At 33.8% G+C, this 23,404-nt stretch overlaps 3 protein-coding genes across 3 annotated transcripts in view; 1 reads left to right on the top strand and 2 right to left on the bottom strand.

Annotated features, from left to right (window-relative positions):
* Positions 1-15,229, bottom strand: part of LOC124951953 (serine/threonine-protein kinase PLK1-like) — a 15,963-nt gene extending 734 nt beyond the window's left edge. The window contains exons 1-8 of the mRNA XM_047501093.1: positions 11,499-15,229; positions 3,420-3,524; positions 2,765-2,881; positions 1,566-1,780; positions 966-1,398; positions 386-843; positions 148-281; positions 1-69 (exon numbers count right to left, since the gene is read on the bottom strand). The exon at positions 1-69 is cut by the window's left edge and continues 734 nt beyond it. Of these exons, the coding sequence (XP_047357049.1) occupies positions 1-69; positions 148-281; positions 386-843; positions 966-1,398; positions 1,566-1,780; positions 2,765-2,881; positions 3,420-3,524; positions 11,499-12,356 (2,389 nt within the window). The 5' untranslated portion in view covers positions 12,357-15,229. The remainder of the gene's footprint in view (positions 70-147; positions 282-385; positions 844-965; positions 1,399-1,565; positions 1,781-2,764; positions 2,882-3,419; positions 3,525-11,498) is intronic.
* Positions 15,230-15,295: 66 nt separating this feature from the next.
* LOC124951954 (pleckstrin homology domain-containing family M member 1) lies at positions 15,296-18,431 on the top strand. The gene is made up of 3 exons (XM_047501094.1): positions 15,296-17,420; positions 17,490-18,125; positions 18,194-18,431. The coding sequence occupies exons 1-3, from the start codon at positions 16,077-16,079 to the stop codon at positions 18,356-18,358; spliced, it is 2,145 nt and encodes a 714-aa protein (XP_047357050.1). The 5' UTR covers positions 15,296-16,076; the 3' UTR covers positions 18,359-18,431.
* Positions 16,780-23,403, bottom strand: LOC124951955 (spindle assembly abnormal protein 6 homolog). Its single transcript, XM_047501096.1, has 5 exons — positions 22,728-23,403; positions 21,983-22,509; positions 21,133-21,881; positions 20,438-21,044; positions 16,780-18,338 (listed from the first exon to the last, which is right to left on the bottom strand). Exons 1-4 carry the CDS (start codon positions 22,914-22,916, stop codon positions 20,494-20,496), a joined length of 2,016 nt encoding a protein of 671 aa, XP_047357052.1. The 5' UTR covers positions 22,917-23,403; the 3' UTR covers positions 16,780-18,338; positions 20,438-20,493.
* Between the last annotated feature and the right edge of the window lies 1 nt (position 23,404).

Below are 23,404 nucleotides of genomic sequence, written 5' to 3'. Positions count from 1 at the left end.
GTCTCATACGTGGAACGTATGCGTTCTTCGACTGTTTCATCGTTGTTCGATATTTCTTGATTTCACCTCCTAAATTTCGACGAGTCATTGTAATCAAAATTCTAAAATCTTATCAATTTCGTCAACGAAAAGAGAATAAGGATTTACCTTCTGTTAAAAATTCATCCATGTATTGAGTAAAGTGATGGAGCAACTCGAGTTTCTTTTGTAAAGGCACCGGTATATCCCTTTCTCTGTGATATCTCGTCACTTCGTCATCGATCGTCATATATTCGACTCTTCTGTATAATCAAATGTATCCACATGTATATATATATATATATACATTTTTTTTTATAATAAGAATACTAAAAAAGAAAATTATCTACGTTTCTTCAATCCTTACCTCCTGTCATGAGTATAACTGATCTTCGTGTTGTCATTGAACAAAACACCAACGGATTTATCTGAGAGTTGGAAACCTAAGCCGTATTTGTTGGAATAGTCTATCCACTTAGTAACAAAAAGAGGCACGATATCTTCGACGCCTGGGGGATTCTGTTGTAGATTGTTCCGTTTCATCTCAGAAACACAACTCTCCAATGCACGATGCATCTGAACACTTTGTGCAAGGAGACTAGTTTTCTTATGATCAGGACAAAGTACGCTACTGAGTCGTTGCTTGAATTTCGGTAATTTTGGTAATTTTCGTACCAACCAATTGGACACCTTCGAATCTTTTTGTATATTCTTTTGAGATCGTTCAAGCAATTGTTGATTTTGCATTGGTTGCTGTGCGTTTGGCATTGTTGCTCGTTGCTGAGAACGTGGAGAAATATTTGGATGGTCTAAGCTTTGCCAAGCCTATAAAATTAAAACCACGTTCCAATTGGTGACATTATATAGTCCATTCTCTTTTTTCCGTCTTTCTTGATGTTCATCCTAAAGATGATACAATTTCGCTATTGTTCCTAAATCGTTCTTACCTGAGTTTTTCCAAGTTCCTGATTTCTGGAAGCAGTTGAGACCGAAGAAGGCGAAGAAGAGGCGGGTTCGAGTATCGTCGCGTGCGGCATTTGGTAGCAACAAGTGTGGGGTAAAGAGGGTGGTATGTATTCCTTCGTGAGATACGGGTGCTCCTTCACCCTTTCCGAGGACGGTCGCAACTCTGGATCCGGTTGTAGCAACCAGTTTATGAGATTCTGACCGCTCCGACTTGCTATCGAGTCGTCGACCTCGCGATAATCATTTTTACATATCCTCGCGTAGGTTTCCTTTAATGTCGCTGTGTCGAAGGGTGGCTGCCCAACTAGCAATGCATAAAGGATGCAACCCAATGCCCAAACATCCGCCTCATAGCTGTATGCTTGTTTATACAAAACTTCCGGTGCAATATAATTTGGTGTACCACATATGGTCCTAGAAGTGTTTCAATATTTTTAAAGAAATTAAAGAAAAAGAAAGCAAATTTTGTTTTTTATCGAACGATTAAATTAACATGTACAAATGTTTCGTTCAACGAATTTCAAAGTGAATTTTTAATGCGAAATTCGCGCTTGAATTACAAAAAGTAAAAGTTGTCTTACACACGTCTACGTTGACCATCGGGCCTTGTCGCCAAGCCAAAGTCTCCAATTTTGACGATCATACGATCCGACAGGAACATGTTACCTGGCTTCAGATCACGATGGACGACCTTCTGCGAGTGGATATACGCCACACCGGTCACCATTTGTTTCATGTAATACCGTGCTTCCGGCTCCGTGACTTTACCACGGTACTTCAATACGTGCATTAGGCTCTGCCGAAAGAAAAGCAAGAAACGTTTACGCTTTTAAAAGAAACACTAGAATGCATTACGATTATTTCCTCTCGTGACTATGTTCTTTTTAGAACTATTATCCGACTACTTAGTTTTGTTTTTTACTAGAAACGTTCTTTAATGTTTAATAAAGCAGATAATATTGTGAGTAGGTAATTAACTTCTAACAACTAACGGTTACAGAATATTACATTTTATATACTCATTAGATAACATTTGAAAAAAGTTAATAATACTTTATAACTAATGTTGTGATCTATAACGTCTATTTTCATAAAAGATTAAGAAAATTTTGTGAAAATTTCACGATGAAAATTTAATGAAATAGAGAGAGAGAGAGAGAGAGAGAGAGAGAGAGAGAGAGAGAGAGAAAAGATTGTATTGCTGTCGCTCCGTCACATCCTAACGGTACAAACGAGTCGACGGATCGGCCACGGAGAGTGTAAGTGCCGCTCTCTTTACCAATCGAACGAAAAAGATAGAGCTCGAGGTGGATAATGCGCAGCTCAAGTAAGCATAATCCGAAGAATGAACACGTGCAGGATCGCGTACAAACTACCTTGGTCGCATATTTGTCCATGACTAGATCGGAAGTCGGCCTGAATTCCACGAATATTTGTCGATAACTCTTAGTCTTTTACTAAATACTTTAGAAACTATTTTTTAATATATTCGTGTCTTATTATTTTTTTTTTATATGGATCAAATTCGAAAAATTATTTTTTTTATAGGCATCAAATTTGAAAAACCTGTTTTAGTTAATAATCGTTCTATCTAACTGTTATAAGAATTATTTCTCTTCATCTCTCGTGCAAAGATACCAGTTCCTTTCTTTACTGAAGGTAAGGTGACGGTAGGAATCGTCAGAATGTGCGCTTGGGAAATCTCACGTGAATGCTATAGAATGCTATGTCGTTGAAAAGTAGCAGGTAGGTGTAAGGTATACGTGTATACAAGTCATACCTTTCGCGGACAGGCTTCCAACAGCATATATACGTTTAGGTTGTCCTCGAAGTAATGATGCATCTGTACAACGTTCACATGATTCAATTCTTTATGAATTATGATTTCGCGTGCAATCTGCAAACAGAAAGTTTCTTTCATGCATGCTTTTTAAGGGATTTATTTAAACTATCATTACGGTCATTAATGTAAAAATTAATCGAACTATTCGTCCTTCAATATGATAGACGATTATTTATAAAAAACTTTTAAACGATTTATCTATTTTGCTCTAATAACGATTATCGATTGTTACAAGGAAGGAAATAAGCAACGGTAAACGTCGAAGCCAGTCGAGAAATTCTATTTATTCTTCACTATGCTACCTTTAACAATAGCTACATGTTGTATTGCTCGAACGAAGTTATTAGTATGATTTTCATTCTCGCAAATCTCTTACTACGTTTTCGGCTTCTCCCATACCGTGCAAATGAAATTTTGACGAAAGACTCATTGTTGATCCTACAGGTGAAACTTTGCCGGTCGATTCGTCGATAAACGAAAGGCGAATAAGTCGCGTTTGATTTCAGGAATCCATTTTGGAATGAACCCAAGTGGAGCACATAAATCTTGGAGGACGCATACGATGAAAGAAAGGTGGGCGACGTGTGCGAACCTTTTGCATGTGGATCTTCTGCATCCGATTTTTCGGGATTATCTTGCAAGCGTATTGATTTCCATCACTGACGTCGGTCATCAGGTAGACCCTAGCAAAACCACCCTGAAAAAATAAAATTATTGAACCATTATTAAATCCTATTTTATAAGCCCGATATTTCTTATCTTAAAATTCAACGGGAAAATGAACGTAACGCGAATTCGTTCTTTCTGGCACAAAATACAAAAAATAATGGAGAGTAGAGTAGAAATAGTTGTGGCTATTTCGAGATGATCTTACGTATGTATACGCACGCAAAAAGAGAGAAACACATCGTTCATACGCATGTAAAACAAAAGAAAAGAAGAAAAGAAAAAAAGAAGGAAGAAGAAAAAAGGATAAGGCTCATCTTTTGACTTGTTCGAGAAATCTCTAAGACTTGCCTCTTAATGAGAATTTCTCCTTCGTTCTCATCTCTTCAAGTGAAAGGTTTTCTCTTTCAAGATCTCTATTAAAAAATATATCTTCTCGAAGATAGGATAATTCTCAATGACTCTCGACAAGAATCCAACGAGTCTTTATAGAGTCTCTTCTCCTTTTCTCGACATTTTTCGTTCCGGATTCGCGCCTTCTCCTCCTCCTCCTCCTCCTCTGCTTCGCTTTCGCGTTGAGTCGATAAAACGAGTACAGCTGCTCGTAACTAATATATAGGTATATATATGCTCGTCATCGCTATGAGAGTCAACATCAAGATGAAAAATGTTACTTTTAGGACAGAAAATAAAGAATAAGAAGAAAGGATGATCTCGTTTCGTTGTTTTCAACGTTCTCTTCTATGAAACTTAATGGCTTGTGTCAAGGTGACACGGTTAAATCTCCGCTGAAGGAACTCAGCCATCGTGGAAAAGGGTGAACAGACGTTCGATTAGTTCGTTGCCAGAACGATACGCTCGAAAATATCCCTGCGATGTTACGAGAATCATACTAGAGAGACAAGCCTAATGTTTCTGCGCTATTTACAACTTGTTTAGGTAGACCTATCGCAAAGCCAAAATCTATATCGAATCGTAAACATAATGTCAAAATCTTTGAAATGATAACTCGAAAAAAGTAATTTCGGATTAATTATTGCAATTAACTCAGAGGCTTGAGAGACGCTTGATGGTTTAAAAAAAAATCTATTTTTCCAATATAATTAGTATCTGAAAGTACGATGAAATTTTTTTCCAATGATATATATATTATAATTAGCAGTCGAACAGGGATGCGAGTCCATTGTACTTTTTATTAAACGATAAAAATATACGTTCTATGATAAAAAGATTTGTTAAGAGCTTGGTATTCTTGGTATCTACGTATTCTTGGAGATTAGCGTTCTATTTATTTCTTTTTGTTTAGTTCACACAGCTGTCACTATCAAGTGGAAGACAAAATCGATCGTCAATTCTATCTTCAAGATCTTTCGATCGGTCGTTTCATCGAGGAATGAGAGTGCTAAAGGAGAAGATAGGCCGTACATAATACTTATGTATGTATGTATGTATAAGAGGGAAAATGTGAGGAGAGATGGGCGTCGCTAGTCCGACATAACGGTCGTGAGATCATCGTTGAATCCACGTTGTCTGAACGCTCGAGCTGGATCCTTTTTACCTGTTTGGAGCATCGTCCTTACGGTAAACGTTCCGTCGACAATGTTTCAGGTATAACTTTATCATAAATATTCCCTACATCGGCCATACACTTTCAAACGTACGGTTATGGCAAAGGCTGTGCGTGTTTATTTTTAAATACCGTCGACTCGCGAGACTCCCAAGAATACTTTCTTCTTTTTTCTTTCTTTTTCTTTTTCCTTCTTTTCAACGCGTGCACTTTGTGTTCGCTCATTAAATGGATCGTTGATGAAAGAAAGAGGACAAAAGAAGAAGAAGAGTGAACTCGTATCGACTTTAGGATCACACAAGAAGAGACTTCGATCGTGGAACATATATTCTTGGCACATGCCGGATGATACCCATCGTGCCAGATTTCATTCGTCTTTCCCTATTCTTAACGTATATACTTTTATTTCCGTTTCTGTCTGCTATCCTCGTTTATGATCGTACTATACAGTAATACGTTTAATATATCTAATGTGTTAAAACGAACAATGAAAATAATGTCATGCAAGATATAAAAATTTGTATTAGTGATAATATGTATTAGTGATTTTCTTATAAATATGGATAAGAAAGATAAAAATGTTAAAAATGATTTATCATTTATGTCGTCTCTGGGAACAACTTCTTCGTAACGAACACAACTTACAGTCGAATTTCTTGCGGTATAATATACGTTTCGAAAGTACGTCGATTAATTTTCAACAATTTCTTATCTCTACTCGAGGTCGTATGATAAATATGCTTTGGTTCACAACGATGAGAGAAGCAAAACGAATACGAGTATGGATAGTAATTACGAAAGTCAATGATAACCAACACCATGAGTATATTCGAAACCAGGAGAGATTCGAATGCATCGGAGCGTGTTAAAGTTATAACCGTGAAATGGAAAGAATCGATAGACGTTTGCCTAGTATAGTAGGTAGATATGCAAACTCGTAGAATGCACTGCGAGCAAAGTATAACTCGGTGACTGCTCGACAAAGAATACTTTAGAGACATTCGAGAAAGAACAGATCTTAAATACGTATAACATTTGAGAAAAGTGACATTGACAAAAAAGAAAAGAAGAAAAATAGAAGAGAATTGAAAATATGTGAACGAAAATATCATCCATTTCTATTTAATCTGTACTATTTCGAATAATTCTAACGATCGATTTACGAATCAATTCTCTGTTCGTTCTCTGATATTGTTTCATTATTTCCATCCTTATTGTTGTTAAGTCATTGGCAAAAAGAGAATGGCGTGTGAGAACGAGATTATTTCATTGGAATCGGAATGAATGACGTGGTATGTCATCGGTCATGACATACCATCGAAACCGGTCGCTGAATTTCTTTTTTTTTTTCTTTTACCAACGTGCTTCATTATAATATATAAAAGCATCAGAGTGTTCAACATGCCATTTCTAAAGTTTACTTGTACGATCGTTAAAGGAAGTCGAAATGATTCGTGACGATTTGTAGTGCGAGAAAGAGAAATAGAAATAGAGATAGAGATAGAGATAGAAAGAGATAGAGAGAAAGAGGGAAACAGAGAAAGAGAAAAAGAGAGAGAAAGAGAAAGAGAGAGAGAGAGAGAGAAAGAGAGAGAGAGAGAGAGAGAGAGAGACAGATAAAATGAACGAATTTGACGTTTAGTGACTCTTATCATTGCGCAAAGGAAAGAAAGAGTGAAGAGATCTTTCAGTGATCCTTGCCAAGATAAATAATCGATGAAAAGTCTTTTTCATTTGTAAAATAATCGGCAAAGTTCAACCGATCGTCACTATTTAATTTATTTATTGTCACATTTCATTGTTGCTGAAAAAATATGAAAGTTGAATAAAATTGTTAATTATCAACCATACAAATTATTTTCTTGGCAACCAACCAAAGTATTGATAGTTGCTACCGTGAAGATATAAAAAGTTCATAATTCTTTGAAATAAAAGAAGAATCAATCTCCACTCAGTTGAAAAGATTTGAAATATTAATCACGTAAAAGACGTCAGAATTTATTCCAGAGAATTTTTGTATCAGCGATAATCGTTAAAACGAAGAAAAACTTCTAAACAAGGAAATCTTAATTTAGTATTTCCTCCTGATGGTATTTCCTTTTCAAGTAGGCCCTGACCTTTTGTTTAATTTTTCCACTCATCCTTACTACCCTCGATATTCTACTCTAGATGAAAGATGCTCAACTGCCGTCCTCTGTCGACTACTAATCGATTTATTTCCTCTTCTATGTTTAGATCGTCTTCATTTCGTAGATGTAAGAAGACGTAAGAATTGTTACGAATGGAAAACGAGCGTGTAACTGTAATTGGTATGGCTCGTTGCACCTTACGATTTCACGTAATACGCTCTGACGCTTTTGCCTTTCTCAATCGTTCTTTATAATCTAAATAAAGGGGCACATTTACCATTATTATTATTTTTATTTAATACTATCATTCCAAATATCTAACAAAATTATAAGAAAATACAGGGTGGATCAATAGTTCTTAATTGATTTTAAAAATCAATTACTTTTTTTCAAGATTTTTTATGTTAATTTGTCTTCAGATTATAAAACTACAAGCCTAGTTTATAAAAAAATAGCCTAAAAATTTCGAAAAAAGAGTAATTGATTTTTTAAATCATTTAGAAACTACTGGCCGACCCTGTATAATCTTTATCATTTTTATAAATATTTGTTATTAAATATTTTTTAGAACATCACATTTTTAGCATGTAATAATAAAATACTTGATTCCAAAACACCGAACATAATATTCGACTATCGATCAAACGCGAACTTACATCGTTAAAAACAATGAAACGAAGACCAAATTAATCAAAAGTATTAATTAAAAGAGGCAAAGTATATGCACGTGAGCAAATTAAAATCTTCTATTTTAACTTTTATTCCGTAGATGTATAAGTAAGTGTCAAATTCAATTCAACGAGAATTGGAATATAATCGAAAACACCTGCGGGTGAACGTTCTTCTTTGAAAATTTAAATAATACGATCCCTTGGAGGATATATACCTGCTATGAGCACGGCTTAATAGGGTTGGAACTTAATGTGATCTCTTTGGAATTTCAGTATAGAGTAGAAAAGTTTTCAAATTGTATATAAAAAGTTCTTTAGCTAAGGAGGATGCGAGTAGACCTTTGTCGTTTTAGTTGGATGCAATCTATTGTCCATTTTAAGTAGAAAATCTGTTTCTTTTTCTCTCTCTCTTTCTTTTGAGACTATTATCTAGTTTGAACGAAGAAGCAAAAAAGAAATCATAGCTGACAGTATTTGACAAAAATTTTAGGAGACATTGACGCAACCCTAACGACAAATAATAAAATAAAAAATAAAATAAACAAAATTTACGATCGTTTACTGACTAAACAAATAAATAAATGAATAAAATCAATTAATTTGCATTGGCTTTCATTGAAAAACACAAAGTATTAAAAGTGGCGAGAATAAAAAAGATCATTAGACATAACACTGAGTATAAAGATGAAGTAAACATGTACACTTTAACAAGCACACGAATGATAAAAATTGATTTCTAAGTTGATCCATCATAACACTTATGAAATTGGAAACATAAGACATCGCAGTAATCCGGTTAATTACTTAACTATCAACGTCAATAAAATATGCGTACGTTTTGTAATTTGTTTTTTGGATTGATCACTTCCTGTAGTAAATTACTAACGTAATCTTAGGTTCTCTCTATTAAGGAGGCTAATGTTATCGTTGTTTATTCACCGAAGTACCGTTTTATTGAAGTTAATAAAAGAAGAGATATTTTTAGAAGATGTAACTTTGCTATCACAAAGAAAATGATGTATGGCTCGCAAACTATGATCAGAAATATGATCGATGTATAGAACGCGACATAAGTCATGTTATTTCTGATCTTTTATATACGCGAGGAAACGTCGAAGGTTAGTCTCTCCACGAAAAGAACGTTCTTCTACCTACGATGAGAAAGAAATGGAGTGAAGAAGGGAAAAAAAGAAGGGAAACGAGGTGGAGAGTGAGATAGAGGGAAAGGAGGAGGGTAAAAGAGGAAGAGGCCCATCCGTTGAACTTATCCTCTTCACAATTGCCACACACATGCAACGCAAACACACACAGAGTACAGACTAGTCGGTGAAAGGCACACGATGTCATTGACTTGCACATATGTATTCACGTGTATACGGAGAGACTTGTGCATACCGATTAGGAATATACTTATGCTTATACATATTACATACATGCGATAGAATTAACAAACGTTTAACTACGAAGAAAACAAGAATAAATACATCGCCGATTATGAATAATCAAAATCTAACTAAATTTATGCACAAAAATAAATCAATAATTATTTAATCATTTCAACTATTTGATCAAACAAATTGTTAAATATATATACTAAGTAATAATGTTTGTAATGTCCGATACGCGTTTATATCATTCGACTATTTGTGAATATACTCAATGATACCACCATCGATATAATATACGATAACGGTACAAAGCGCATAAGAGGAAATAATTAACCCGAAGTCAGCACGTTGAAAAAGCTCAAACGAGTTTCCGCAAATCTTGCTCGTTCGTTCGTTCGTTCGTTCGTTCGTTCGTTCGCTCGTTTGCTCGTTCGCTCGTTCGTTCGCAACCGGTCGCGAATAGTCACGATAACGAGCATACATGTGAGATAAAAAAAGAGAGAGGGTGTGCCGAAGAAAAGCGAGAAAGAGAAAGAAAGAGATACACTATCGGGATGGATTCGCTCAAACACGGAAATATCAAGAAGTGAGTTTTGATAAAGTATTGGCGAAGCGTAACGGAGAGCTTTGCTTTTCTAGTTAAGAGAGATACATAGAACTCGAGCGGAGTAACGTCCGAGAGAACGTCGGGTACAGGATAATCGAGATGACGAAACGACGACGACGACGACCGGTTCTCTCTTCGAAGCGAGCATATAAATTAAGACTGCATCCTATCTTCTTCTTTTCTTTTCTCTAGCAAAATTCTCTAAAAGAGTTCCAAACCGATGAGTGTTCATTTCTATATTTATTTCTAAAGACCTATATAATCAATAAACAAAAAGAATTTTAAAAGATAATATTGTGAAAATGTTAAAATGATTTTTATGAGATATAGATCGAATGAAAGATTTCAAGATTGTTCAATAAAAGATAATAACAAAGTTAAGTAGAAGATAGTAAGAGATAATAACATTGTTCGAAAAAAATTCCAATAGGAGGTTGTACAGCCTTGAGCTTTCGCGAGCAAACAGCGATGACGTGTCGACGTTCCAGCTAATGACAGCATCGGCAAAGATGCGAGATGCTATTTCGGATTCTCATCGCGCAAGACGTTACTTCACACTGCTCTGATTGTCATCTTCTATCTTTTTTTGCATCTCCATCAAACTTTCTCTTGTTCTTCTCGCAAAATAGATTTTATTTGTTAGTTCTTCTTCGAATAAATCAAATGATAGGAGGAAACGAGTCTTAATAAGATAATAAATCTTTGCGCGATAACAGATTAAAATTCATATCTACTCATACTGAATATTGTTACCAACTTAAAAGAATACTATTTTTCTCTTCGACACCCTTCTCTGATTCGTATGACTTCCTCTGCCCACATATCTTTCTTTCTTTCTTTCTTTCTAGGAAATAATCTGCAATGTCACTGCGACAGTAACTTCCGCGAACGGACGCCATTAAAATTCTTAGTACATCAAAACGAGTACCGTGTGAATCACGACCTACAAACTTCTATGCTACATCAGTTAACAACTCTTTTACGATCTACAACAATCTTTATTTAGCACAACATGACAATATTTCATTTATCAAAGAAGTTTGACATCTATCATTGTGACTACGCTTTCAACCCAGATAATTTTGTTCGTTGCTAATTGTCCTTCAAAAAAAAGTACATGCAAAGAGACGAAAGTAACCACTTACTTTTGACCTCGTCACAATTTTTTTTTTTTTAAAGCTATTACCAAGTTAATTCGCGAGGTTATATTTCAATAGAAGGAAAATTTCGAATATGTGACAGTGTTCTTAAATATTTATTTTCTTTGAATACTTTGTGTTTTCAAATCTATTTAATTAATAAGACAGAACCACTTATGAAGAAAAAACAATATGAAAATTAACTAAATAAGATACTTGTGTATTCCCACGATTCGAATTAATGTAAACTAATGATTCCTGTGAAAACGGGACCTTGGAAACGAGTACACGAGAGTGAATCAATGAGAACGAGGAGGCAAAGGCGAAGGAATATCACGAAGGAAGAAAAAGAAGAAGAAAAAAAAAGGAAAAAGAAGAAGGAAGGAAAGAAGAATCGAAGAAGATAACAGGCAATTATATCCAGGTTTTACCTGGAGATCGAGTGTATGAGCCCACATACTAGATAATCAAGAGAAAGATAGACTAGTAAAGGAAGTCACTTACTCTTCCAAGAAATTGTCCCTTGTAGTATGCCTTTCCTTGAACAGGATCGACGACATAGTCGGTCTCCTGTTCACTCGAGTTGTTCCAGTGCGAGGACGAGTTTGAAGTCGATGGTCCAGGAGTGGTAGGCACGCTGGTTGCACGTACAAGAGACGATGAGGTCGTTCGAACGAACCTGTTGGCATTAGAGACCACAGTGGGTGCAACGAAAACAACGTTGCTAATGGATGAAGAAGCATCTTGACCAATATTGTTGTTGTCCTGGCCTCCAACTATTCCTGCTACCATTGTTCCTCTAACTACAGAAGAAGCTCTTCGAGCAGATGACCTTCCACTTGTGTACATCGTCGTCTCTTCTTCTCCTCCTGTACTTTCTCGTCTTCGATGAAGTCCATCTTCAGAACCTTGATGACGAGAGTGTCGAGAATCATTGTTGGACTCAATAATAGATGAAGATCCACCACTTACAGTAGCACTACCACCAACTTGTCGTCGACTCTTTCTTCGAACAAGACTCCGCAAGGAAGCAGAACTTTTCGAGAGACTTTGCCTTGGTCTAGCGTCGGCAGACTTACTGCTACCAGTGCTACCTGTCGATGCTGAATTACTTCTCGCGGTTTCCTCAATTTCTTCTGGATATCTAGTAGAAACAATCGATCTAGAGATCAATCTTGATTCCGGGAGATAACATGTCGCCGTAGCAACATTCGGAGGACTTGTCATTCTTGGTGCTGGTGGTGAAGACGTTGAGGACGATGCTGAAGAGGATGCTGAGGAAGACGGTGAGGAAGCAATCATCGGAGGTGGCGTCACGTCATCGATATGCCGTGACTCGATCGTGCTCGGTAATGCTGGCATTTTTCTTTCTCTTTCACAATAATAACAATAACAACAACAATAACAACAAACAACGATTCCGTTGCCGTCTAGGATCGTGTTAACGATAATAAGAAAGATAAGAGGCACTATAGTACTCTTGCTATCAGTGCTTCCTAAACTTAAACACGATCAAGATGAACGAAGTGTAAATGAAGCAGTTAGATTGTGTTTGATCGCGTTTACATTTACTAGCTCCTTGTACTTTTTTTTTATCAATGTGTAAAATCTTCGTACTTCTCGCTAGTGCCCTTAACTAACGACGAGAACGAAGCAAGACAAATTTATAATCATAAGCTCATACGTGCACGTTGCTTCGTTCGCAGCGTTAAGAAGAGGTGGTGCACCCCGAGGGCCGATGGCCCCGGTTCTGCTCCTGCTGCCTCTTCTCCTCTTGTAGTCGTTCTCCTCTTGCACTTTCCTCCTCGTCTGCTTCAAACCCTGCACATTTACTCGCCTCGTGAGCCGCTGGCATCTTTCGCGAAACCCTTCCAGCCCTCTATCCCTACATTCGAAGTTTTATTTTGTATTTTTCTTTCCTCTTCTTTCGTCGAGAGTCGAGACTCCTTTTTCTTTTCTCTTTACTTTTCTTCTTCTTTCCCTTATTTTAAGACACGTGCACACGAGAGAAGAGATCGCTCGATAAAGGGCGCTTTTTGTCGTCTCGTTGTCGGCAAGCCGCGCGTCGAAGAGACACGACGTATCGAGCGTCTTGCCTGCCCTCGACAATAAGTATTCCTTCCTTTTCCCTTTTTTCTTTTCTTTATCTTTCTCTCTTGATCGAAGGTCGAACGAGCGAGAGGAATAGAGTCGACGTGATCAGTCGAATTAAAGAGGGGAGAATAGATAGGGAAGAAGCAAATGGGGATAGAACAAATACTCTCATTACCCTTTTCAATGCACGTCCCGACTGACACTGCTCCAGCGCGCACCGATCGTACCGAGCGGCACCCTCGAAACCCCCACTCTCTGCCACCGAGCACGCTACCCCACTCTTCACACAGGACTGTATGTTGATACGGCGGACCTTCGACTCCTCTATCCTTTTTATTATATCTTTCATTTAAGAAATGCAATTATTACGTTATGTCTTATTTACTATTAACAATATATTCATATCGATTATTTCCATTCGTCATCGATATATAATAGAGAAAATGGTAAAAATTCATAACATTTTTCTGAAGCAAGTCGTTAAACTATAAAAAGTAAAAGGAATTGCACAAAAAAATGTACGAAGGAAATGTTATTTGATGAGATTCATCGCTGTACGAGGGTAATGAAAGTGCCTTATACAATGTTGGTGCAGAAACAGGAAACAAGGTCGACAAGGGACTTAGTGGATTTCGCATGTATATATCTTTTGTAGTGTGGTAAAGCGCTAAATGAAGAATCTATGAGGCGATTATCGTGAGAAAACACATTGTTCATAATATCACGTGCAAAGAAAATGCGAAGGTTTGCTCGCGTGTTTATACGGAGGGGAAAATCTGAGTAACCTTTTCTCATGAATGTTTTGATCTCAAGAACCTCCCTTCATTCGAATCTCCTCCTTTTTATTCCTTTTATTTTTCTTCCACTTCGTTTTTACTTTAAAAAGTTCAAAACGTCAATCTTCATAATTTTTCCAACGCATTCTTTCGTGCGATCCAATTTCAAACGCTTCGGTTTGGACATGTCGAGCATCTGGTTAATCTCTCGGTCTCTCGAAATCGGACACTTCGATGCACGTGCACACTTCCGAAACCCGTGAAGCACTCGATCGAGGTCCTTCGCATTCTTTTTTTTGCCCGTGTTTTGCTCACGAGTCATTTTGTTTAGAAGGAAAAACACAAGTAAAACTTGCAAGACAGATATGATGTTAGATACCGATCGATAAGTAAAGCGCTTGCCAACTAAATGAAGATTACTTTGATCAATAAAATCATAGTTTTCATCGAATCAATCAAACACGGTTAATAAAAATGAATCTAATCATCGACTATCCGTCCATAGTTATAATTGCCTGTTATCGATTAAGATAGATAATTATAAGGCAATTTTAATATAATCAATTTTACAATCGTTTAAAAGACTTCTTGATATCGTTCGCTTATAAAATTCGCGCCAAAAGGGTATATCTATTCTCTCGTACGGCCCTGCATTGACTATTCCCTTCGTTGTCCTCTCATATCCGATCTACCATCCTTTTTCTATCCTGTTCCCTCTTGTCATACTTTCTCTTTTCTTCTTTCGTTCGTTCAGCGAACAGCAACCGCCGTCAAAGCCGCAAAACGCGCATCATCTCGTCGTTCGTTCGGTCATTCACACATACCGTCTGTATACCTGTTTTCAATGTTTCAAATGTATTAACTACTCGTCTAAATATAGAAAAGATACACATAGAAATGAACAACTTCTAGCTTTGCTTCTCAAGCATTCGTTTTGCTTTCCGTTTCGTCTCCCTTTCGATTAAAAAATAAATACAAAAACAAAATCAATTTCCTCGTGTACTTGTCGCTGCCCGGATGCGGCCATCCCTACTCTTTTTTCTTTTTCTTTTTTATTCGTACGATGTACCTCCGTTCATCGAAGATCCTATTTCAATTGATTTCCTATCGTTCTTTCTCGATTCTTTTCTTTTAATCTAACATTATCAAAGATCAGCTTTACAATGACACAAACTTGAATACAAAATGGCCGAATTAATCTATTAAAATATATGGAACAAATCGAATCGAAACGTTATTTATGATTTATATTGTATATATACAAGAAGTTAAAGATATGTACAATAATGTAAAGTTGTATTTTCTAAAAAATAATGATATTAATGACGCAATGAAGATTTATGTAAACCTTTGAACAGATCCAATGAAATGCATCGAACCAAAAAATGCCCGACATATTGCATATATTAATCCGTTCGTGGCGCGTTATTCAAGAAGATTTTGAAGGCGAAAGAAACAGGGCGACTGCCAGGTGTGACGCTAAATAACAAAAGTGCACTTGACTACGTCAAAATGAACAAAGCGTTAAAATTTTTGCCAGCGCAACCTATCGCTTTTTATCAAGACTATTTACGATGAATAATAAAATATATTAGAAAGGCAGGAGAAGAGGACGAACTTCACTCTATGTGATTGTGCGTGCATAGAAAGCAATGACGTTGCGTTGTCCTCGTATAATGGACGTGGTATTTCTCGGAACAAACTGGATTAAGTGCGAGAGAGATAGTTGATTCTATCTCAAAGAATCTTGCAGATTCTTTGTTCTTGCATTCGCTCAAATGCAAATATAAATACACGATCGATCGTTAAATTCGAACTTAAATTACACGTTGTACTGTTTGTGATATATTTTGCTATTATTATACCTAACCTATTTATTATAATACATTTACGGACGTCTTTGGAGGAAGGAAGAAATAGAGATAACATTGTTGTGTATTACGTTAACTGGTTCGAAGTTCAACGTGCCGTACTTATCTCACGATGATCCCATTCATTTTGGGGTCATTTCCTTATTCTTTCGTCAGTGAAAGCATGATACTTGAATTATACAATTGCAATTTACATCATTTACTTTCGATGATACTGATATAAAGATATTATCCGATTGATTTAAACGACTCGATTATTTCTTTTTATCGAGTCACGAAGATGTTCGAATGGAATCATACTAGTTTCATTAAAGTATTGGTGACAAGAGATATTGCAGAAAATGAATTCTCTTCTAAAATCCGTCAAATCCCTCACAAACAAAAGAAATATATTAGTGAGAGAATCTCTACAAAAACAGTTAAATACAAGTGTGATGGAGATGCAGAGCGCACCAGGTGTCGCAGAAGAAGAAGCAGTTGGAAATTGTGAAGAAGCAATGACATTATGCTCTGTACTGGAAGCTATATTTTTACATGGACTAAAGGATAGTCTTTTAAATAGAGTGACAGAAGTTCTCAGCGGCCCTGACTTTGATGCTATGCCTCAACCAAGTTTTTGGGGACCTTTACTAGTATTCTCCCATCGCCAAATTATTGATCAAATTCAAGCGTTAACACAAGTTACCACTGAAGTGGGTTACTGTAGAGCATGGATAAGATTAGCCTTAAACGAAGGTCTATTAGCAAGTTATTTGTGTTCTATAAGAAGGGATAATTCTGCTCTGAAACCATATTATGATCGTTCTGCCTTCATTAGAGATGCCGATTTAATAGAAATTGCTCAACGATTAATAGAAAGCTTGGATTACATAAGCTTTGAACTGGCTTGCAATAGTAGTCTCTTAAATTTTTGGTCAAGTACTCCTCTGCTTTTAGCTGGTATATGGTCACCTCCCATGAAATCTTGTCCTGTGTTTAGTGCAGTAGATATTGCAAAAACAATAACTACAGAATTAAGGGATAATGATAATCCTGAAGAAGTAGAAACTGCAAGTTCTATAGGTAGTTTAGGTTCCTTTAATTCTTCGCAATCTGCTTTAAATAATATAGCTTGTATTACAGAAAATGAAGCTCTAAAAATTATTTTAAAAGATAAAATTACTAACAATCATCATACTACACAGAAAAATAAAAATGGCAGTCCTGCACATACATCTAAACAAAAAAACATAGAGAAAGCAAATACACAGAAAGTAGAAGAAACTATAAATGAAGTTATGAAAAATGTATCAGCTAGTGAGACACCTACAGAGAATATAGAAACTATGACAATTGACATTAATACTACAATCATTCAAGATGATCATCAAGATAGTAGTTCTCAAGAAAATAATATTGTTTGTACCGATAATATATCTACTACTGTAGGAAATTCATTATTTGGAAGACTAGGATGGTCAACTTCATTTGAAGATTGTGAATCTTCTATGACTTCATCTGTGATATCTCATGGTTCTGGAATGGATGCTCCTCGCACTCCAGGTGATGGACCGACCTATGATGCTCTTATTCAAAGCTATCATACTGCTGGCAATATGATGGTACCGGATCTACAAGAATTTTTAAAAAAATATCCGAAGAAAAAATCTATTGATGAAGAAATCAAATCTCCAACTGCTGCTAAGGTATAAAAGTAAAAATGTTATATATTACATTATTAAAATATATAATATTATATTAAAATTTTTTTATAGATTGTCATAAATTTTGATGAGCAACTAGGAAAGTTGCCAAGAGAAAAAGGCCTTGATATGCAAAATTACAGCTGTTTCAATTGTGGCCACGCTATTGGTATGACGTTTTCAAAGGCACATGTTTGCTCCTTTTCTGCAAGTTATTATTGTGCAGATTGTATGGCACAAGGAGAATATATAATACCATCACGTATGATTCATAATTGGGATTTAAAACGTTATATGATTTGTCAAAAAGCTGCAGAGTACCTGAAAGATTGTTCTACTTTATTAGATTTAAAAATTTTGAATCCAAAAATATATATGGCAGTAGATATCATGGCACAACTACAATCTTTAAGAATACAATTGAATTTATTGAGAGCTTATTTGTTTACTTGTCGAGAACCTGTTATTGAATCATTGCAAAAAAATGTTGCCCCCAGAGATTATTTATATGAACATGTTCATCAATATTCTGTTTCTGATCTTCTTGATATACCTAATGGTACTCTTGCTCAACAATTACAAAGAGTAGTTGAGTTTGCACGAAATCATGTGATAAATTGTTGGCTTTGTAGTCAAAAAGGATTTATTTGTGAAGTATGCAATAATCCTAAAGTCATCTATCCTTTTGATATAGATTCTACATATAGAGTAAGTACATTTCTAATTGCTTCATGAAAAATTGTCAGATCTATGTAATACACATAAAATTATTTCAGTGCGGATCATGCAATGCCGTATTTCATGCAGATTGCTTAAATGCATATAAACCATGTCCGAAGTGTGAACGTCGGCGTAAACGAATGGATCTTCCTCTTTTAGACATGGGATGTACAGAATTACCACCTGAATCGACATTAACATCTGAAAATAATATTGACTAATATTATATAACCTTGATAATGTGTTAATATTATTTGATTTTATGATTTGTATAAATTTTCTTTTTAATTCTTACAGTATTGTCTTATTTATAAATTCTTATTGTAGATAGTCATTTGTACATTGGTATAATGAAAAAAAAAAAATTATTTTTAGCAATTAAACAATGTCTATCTAGCAAAATCCCAAGCTTATTGAATAAACAATATTATAAATATTCACAAAGTTCGTATATAAAAATTACAGCGAGTTTATTAATTTGGACTTTATATATTTTTTGATGATTCTAATGTGTATATTAATGTTTATGTAAATATTTATTGAATTAAATGTATATTGTACAATAAAACAATTGCCTACAAAAAGGCATAGTTATTGATAGTCATAAAATCTACCAAATACTTTTGACACATTGAAGTATGTTTATTATATTTAAATCTTCGCTTAATATATATTCTAGAAAAATTCATTATTGATATAAAAGAGTAATGTTTTTATAAAAAAAGATTAACAATAAAATTTATAATTGCATTATTAGCCAAAAATTTCTATAACATAATTTTTATTAGAATTTTATATACAAAAAGTATTAAAATATATGAAATTTACTGACTTATATCTATTATCTATTACATTTAATACTGTTAGTATGTATGCAATGTAGTTTAATGAATTGGCATGTCCAAGTTGTTTTTATTCACATTTATCAAAATTCTATTTTAAAAAGATTAATACATGAATTATATTATCTAAAATTTTTATTTTTATTTTGATTTACTAATATGCAAATAATAAGTTATCTTAAGTAAAATATCTGGTAGACTAGAAATAATCCATTGCATTACATGTAAAAATATTCTTTTGGCTGAGAATCATGCATGATATTTAATGAATTATTACACTGACATATTAAAACATTTTTTTTAGAAGAATCTTTTATAAAATTTGCATGTAATGAACTTTTCCAGCCTATCTTATATATAAGGCACATTAATTCTCAATATATTGATGCTTTACAATGTGATATACATAATCATTTTATGTTATCATAGTTATTTAAATTTATACAGTCTTAATTGGATTTATGCATTATTAAATTATGCCGTTGTCAGATATCTATTAATACATGATCATCATCTTTTTATATATAGGAAAATGATTAAATGACGTACATTGTAGGTTTTACTAAAACCCTTATTTTCAGTTACTGCTTAAAATTGATACTTTATGTGATACTAAAAAAAGATGAAGAGATTTTTTAATTAAACACATTGATTTAATATTTAACAATATCAAAATTGTATTCATGTTAAAAAATTCTTTAAAAAACTTAGCAATATTTTCTTTTTTTGCCGAATTATGACTATAAGATTTTATGTAAAAACCATATATGCTTTTTATAAAATAATAGAAACTTTAGAAATTATAGGAAGAAATGAATAATTTTTTTCAATGTACATTACTATTTTGCATATAAAATCGTATTTCAATTAATATTGTAACTTTATCTTATTATTTTAACGTGTTATAAATATTTTTTTAAGACATTATCTAAATTTAAAACACGTCTATGCACCAGAAGTGCCAATTTTCAATCCATGCTTGGATACAGGTACATATGACCTGCTATCTCAGTAAAAACTGAGAAGCGAAAGGTACTATTTTTATTAACAGCACGCAATCAATAAGATTTTTTTTCGGAAATATATACGTGGTTGTAAATATGTCTATAATGTGAGAGATCAAACATTATACTATCTTAACTACAAATATATGTATATATGTGTATATATGTATCTGTGTAATTTTTACCTTCAGACTGTACAAAATTTTCTATTTATACGATTATGATACTAATAAGTATTAAATTTTTGCTTTTAAAAAACCTCTTGTAATAATACTTATCTTGATCATACTTTATTTGTACATTTGTACTTTTTCACTTAACAATAAATTTAAAATACTACCATTTCGTTTGATTCATAATTTTCATTCAACACTTATGGCAGCATTATAGTTATATTAGCTATATATTTTGATTTTGCAAAAGAAACTTTGTTAGATAAAATTTTATTACTTACATTAAATTATTTAATTATACTATTTTTTTTTTGTCAAAATGTGACTGGCAGCCTTGTCAATGTAAAGTTTTGGGGAAATAAGCTGAAGGCAAAATTGGTTTGTCCGACAAACCAGCTCTTCTTAATCCACCTTGTAGTGCAACATTTGAACCTTTTGTCTTGGTTCCATTTGAAGATATGCATGGATTATTGTTTTCTACAATAGCTGGTACAGATGACATACCTGGTACATTCCCTGATAATTTATTTAGAGTATTAATGCGATCCATTGGTGTACTAGTACTAGAAATTTGTCCAGTCTTGTTAATAGAAGATAAACCCATTGTACTATCTCCTACTCCCACTCCCATAGATCTGGCAGAGGTACGAGTAGTTTGATTAATATTTGGATTTTGAACTATAGGATTTTTTAATGGCAATCCTGATAATGTAGTAGATGGCATAGTGGCAGGTGCAGGTGTTCGTGTTTCAAATCTATTTGCATATAATTTATTTGATCTTGGCAAAGTTAGCTGTACCGATGAAGGGATAGTAACCGGAGCTGGAGTAGTAGCACTCTGAAGTGGAGATTGATTATCAGCTAAACGGCGATTCAACCAATTAATTACTGTAATCAAATATATGCAAATTTAATGAAATAGTGATTGTAAATTAATATGAATACTTATAAAAATAAAAGAAGTTATTGCATTTACCATTATCATTATTTTTTATTATTTTATCTTTTTCTTCCAATTGATTTTGCAATACTTTCACTTGTTCTTTTAAGTGTTCTGTTTCTATTTTTGCCTCTTTAATATCTTTGTTTAAACTTTCCATTTTGCTTTCTAATTGACCAACTTCTTTTTGTTTACTGTCTAATAATCTTTCTTGTTCCAATGCTATACTTGTTCTTAGTTTTAATTTAGATTTAGTAGAAGCTAATTCATTTTGTAATTTTGTTAATATTTCATTAGCTTTTACTAATTCATCGCTTAAACTTCTCAAAGAATTTTGTTTACGTTGTAATTGACCTTCCTTATCAGCTAAAAGTTCTTCCAATTGTTGTTTTTGTTCTTTTGCTGTTTTTAACATTTCTGTATGTTTATTAATGATTACACCCTTATCTTTTAATTCCTGTTCAAGTACAGCTACTTTTGTACGTAAACCATTAACAGCTTTATCTTTTTCGTGATAATCTATATCTAATTTTGAATTTTGTTTTTTTAGAAAAACTAATTCTTTTTGCGCAACATTTAATTCTTTTTCAATATTCTGTAATTGTTTACTTTGCTCTTTGTTAGTGGCTTCAAGATATGACAATTTATCCTTATAACTCATATTTTGTGTACGCAATTCAGCAAGTTCAGAATGTAATTGTTTTAAGGTTTCTGTATGCCTATGTTCTAATTCCATTTTCTCTTTATCATTTTGGCGCTGCCATTCTAGCCTTGCCTGAGCAAATCTATTATACAATATCAATATATATCAATAATTTATAAATATAATGTATATAAAATATAAGTAGAAAAACATGAAAATAATATAAAAATTAAAGATATCTACCTGTCCTTCTCAATACTTATTTGCTGAGTAGAACTAATTTGAATTTGACTTTTTTCTGCTAGATATCTTTGTTCTAATTGGTCTAATTCTTTAGTCTTCGATTCAAATTTATTAGTCAAATCATTTAATCGCGTTTCTAACCCAAGTACATCTCTACTTTTTTGTAAAACATTCTCTTTTAATTGTTTTATTTTCATAGCCATATGAGTTCTCAAATCAGAATCGTTAGCAGGAGATATAAATAAACTCAAATGGCAAAGATGTTTAAAATTATTAGTTTCAACCAGCTTGAATGTCCATTCTGCACTTTCTTCTGCTAATAGCAAAAGAAATTTGGGTGGTGCTTTTGACACATTGGAACCAGGTACATTGCATTGTTCTAATAAACATATTAATTGTGTTGCGAAATTATCAAAGTCGACTAATAAACCTTGTTGAGCTTTTAGTACTTTAAAATCCTCTTCGGCAATAAACAAGGAATATAAAAAGCAAGGATCATCATCATCTGACAATAAGACACATAAACTCTGAAATAAAATGTTGCATTCTGTAACACTTTTAATAATTTAAATAATTGCTATGATTTATATAATGATTACAGTTTAATAATAATTTTAATCTATATAAAAACATGTTAATGTTATAAAATTTATTAAATATCGTTATTTAATAAATAGAAGATATAATTTCTACTAGAATTTGGACACAAATCATTCACAGGTTATTCATATGAAAGAAATAATACCTTGCGACAAACAGGACTAAGACCAGCATGAGTTTCAACATTCACTCTAAGATCACGTTGACGTTCTTCTTTATGTTGAGGTTTTATATAAACCTTTTGCACTTTAGTATACAACACTTCGACATTGTTCAATTGGAGGCCAGAATCAGCACTCGTTCCGCTGCCTCCTATACTGTTCAAATAATTCATTCTTCACCAGCTCTTTTAATAAACATTTGTAAATCTCGAGTCATTAAATAATTTAAACGATAATATTACATTTCGATTCATCTGTTTGAAACTTTAAATATCTTTTGAAACGAAAGAACGAAGTTTCAAATTATACATCACAAATCGACGCACGCGTAACGCAAGTGCTGCCATCGAAACAACACGCGCCGAAACTATAATTTGGCCTTCTGCTTTCTTCAGCCCTCTTTTCACTTATTTTATTTGTCTTCTATATTATATTTTACTGTTTATATTTATTGTACTTATGTGATACGAGTAATGTAGGAAATGTTCAATGTGGTTTAATATTTAAGATATATAATGATTAATCTTTTGTTTCGCTGATAATATATGATTAATTTAAGAGTAATATTACTGTGTATTTATATATCTTTTTATGTATATATGTATATTTATCAATTTAGCTATGTTTATATATTCATATAGTTCGGTATTTTTATTTTGTA

Source organism: Vespa velutina, chromosome 10 (genome assembly GCF_912470025.1).
Source record: "Vespa velutina chromosome 10, iVesVel2.1, whole genome shotgun sequence".
NCBI classification, from domain to species: domain Eukaryota; kingdom Metazoa; phylum Arthropoda; class Insecta; order Hymenoptera; family Vespidae; genus Vespa; species Vespa velutina.
The sequence above is the reverse complement of the archived record's forward strand: the minus strand, read 5'-3'. Positions and strand labels throughout refer to the sequence as shown.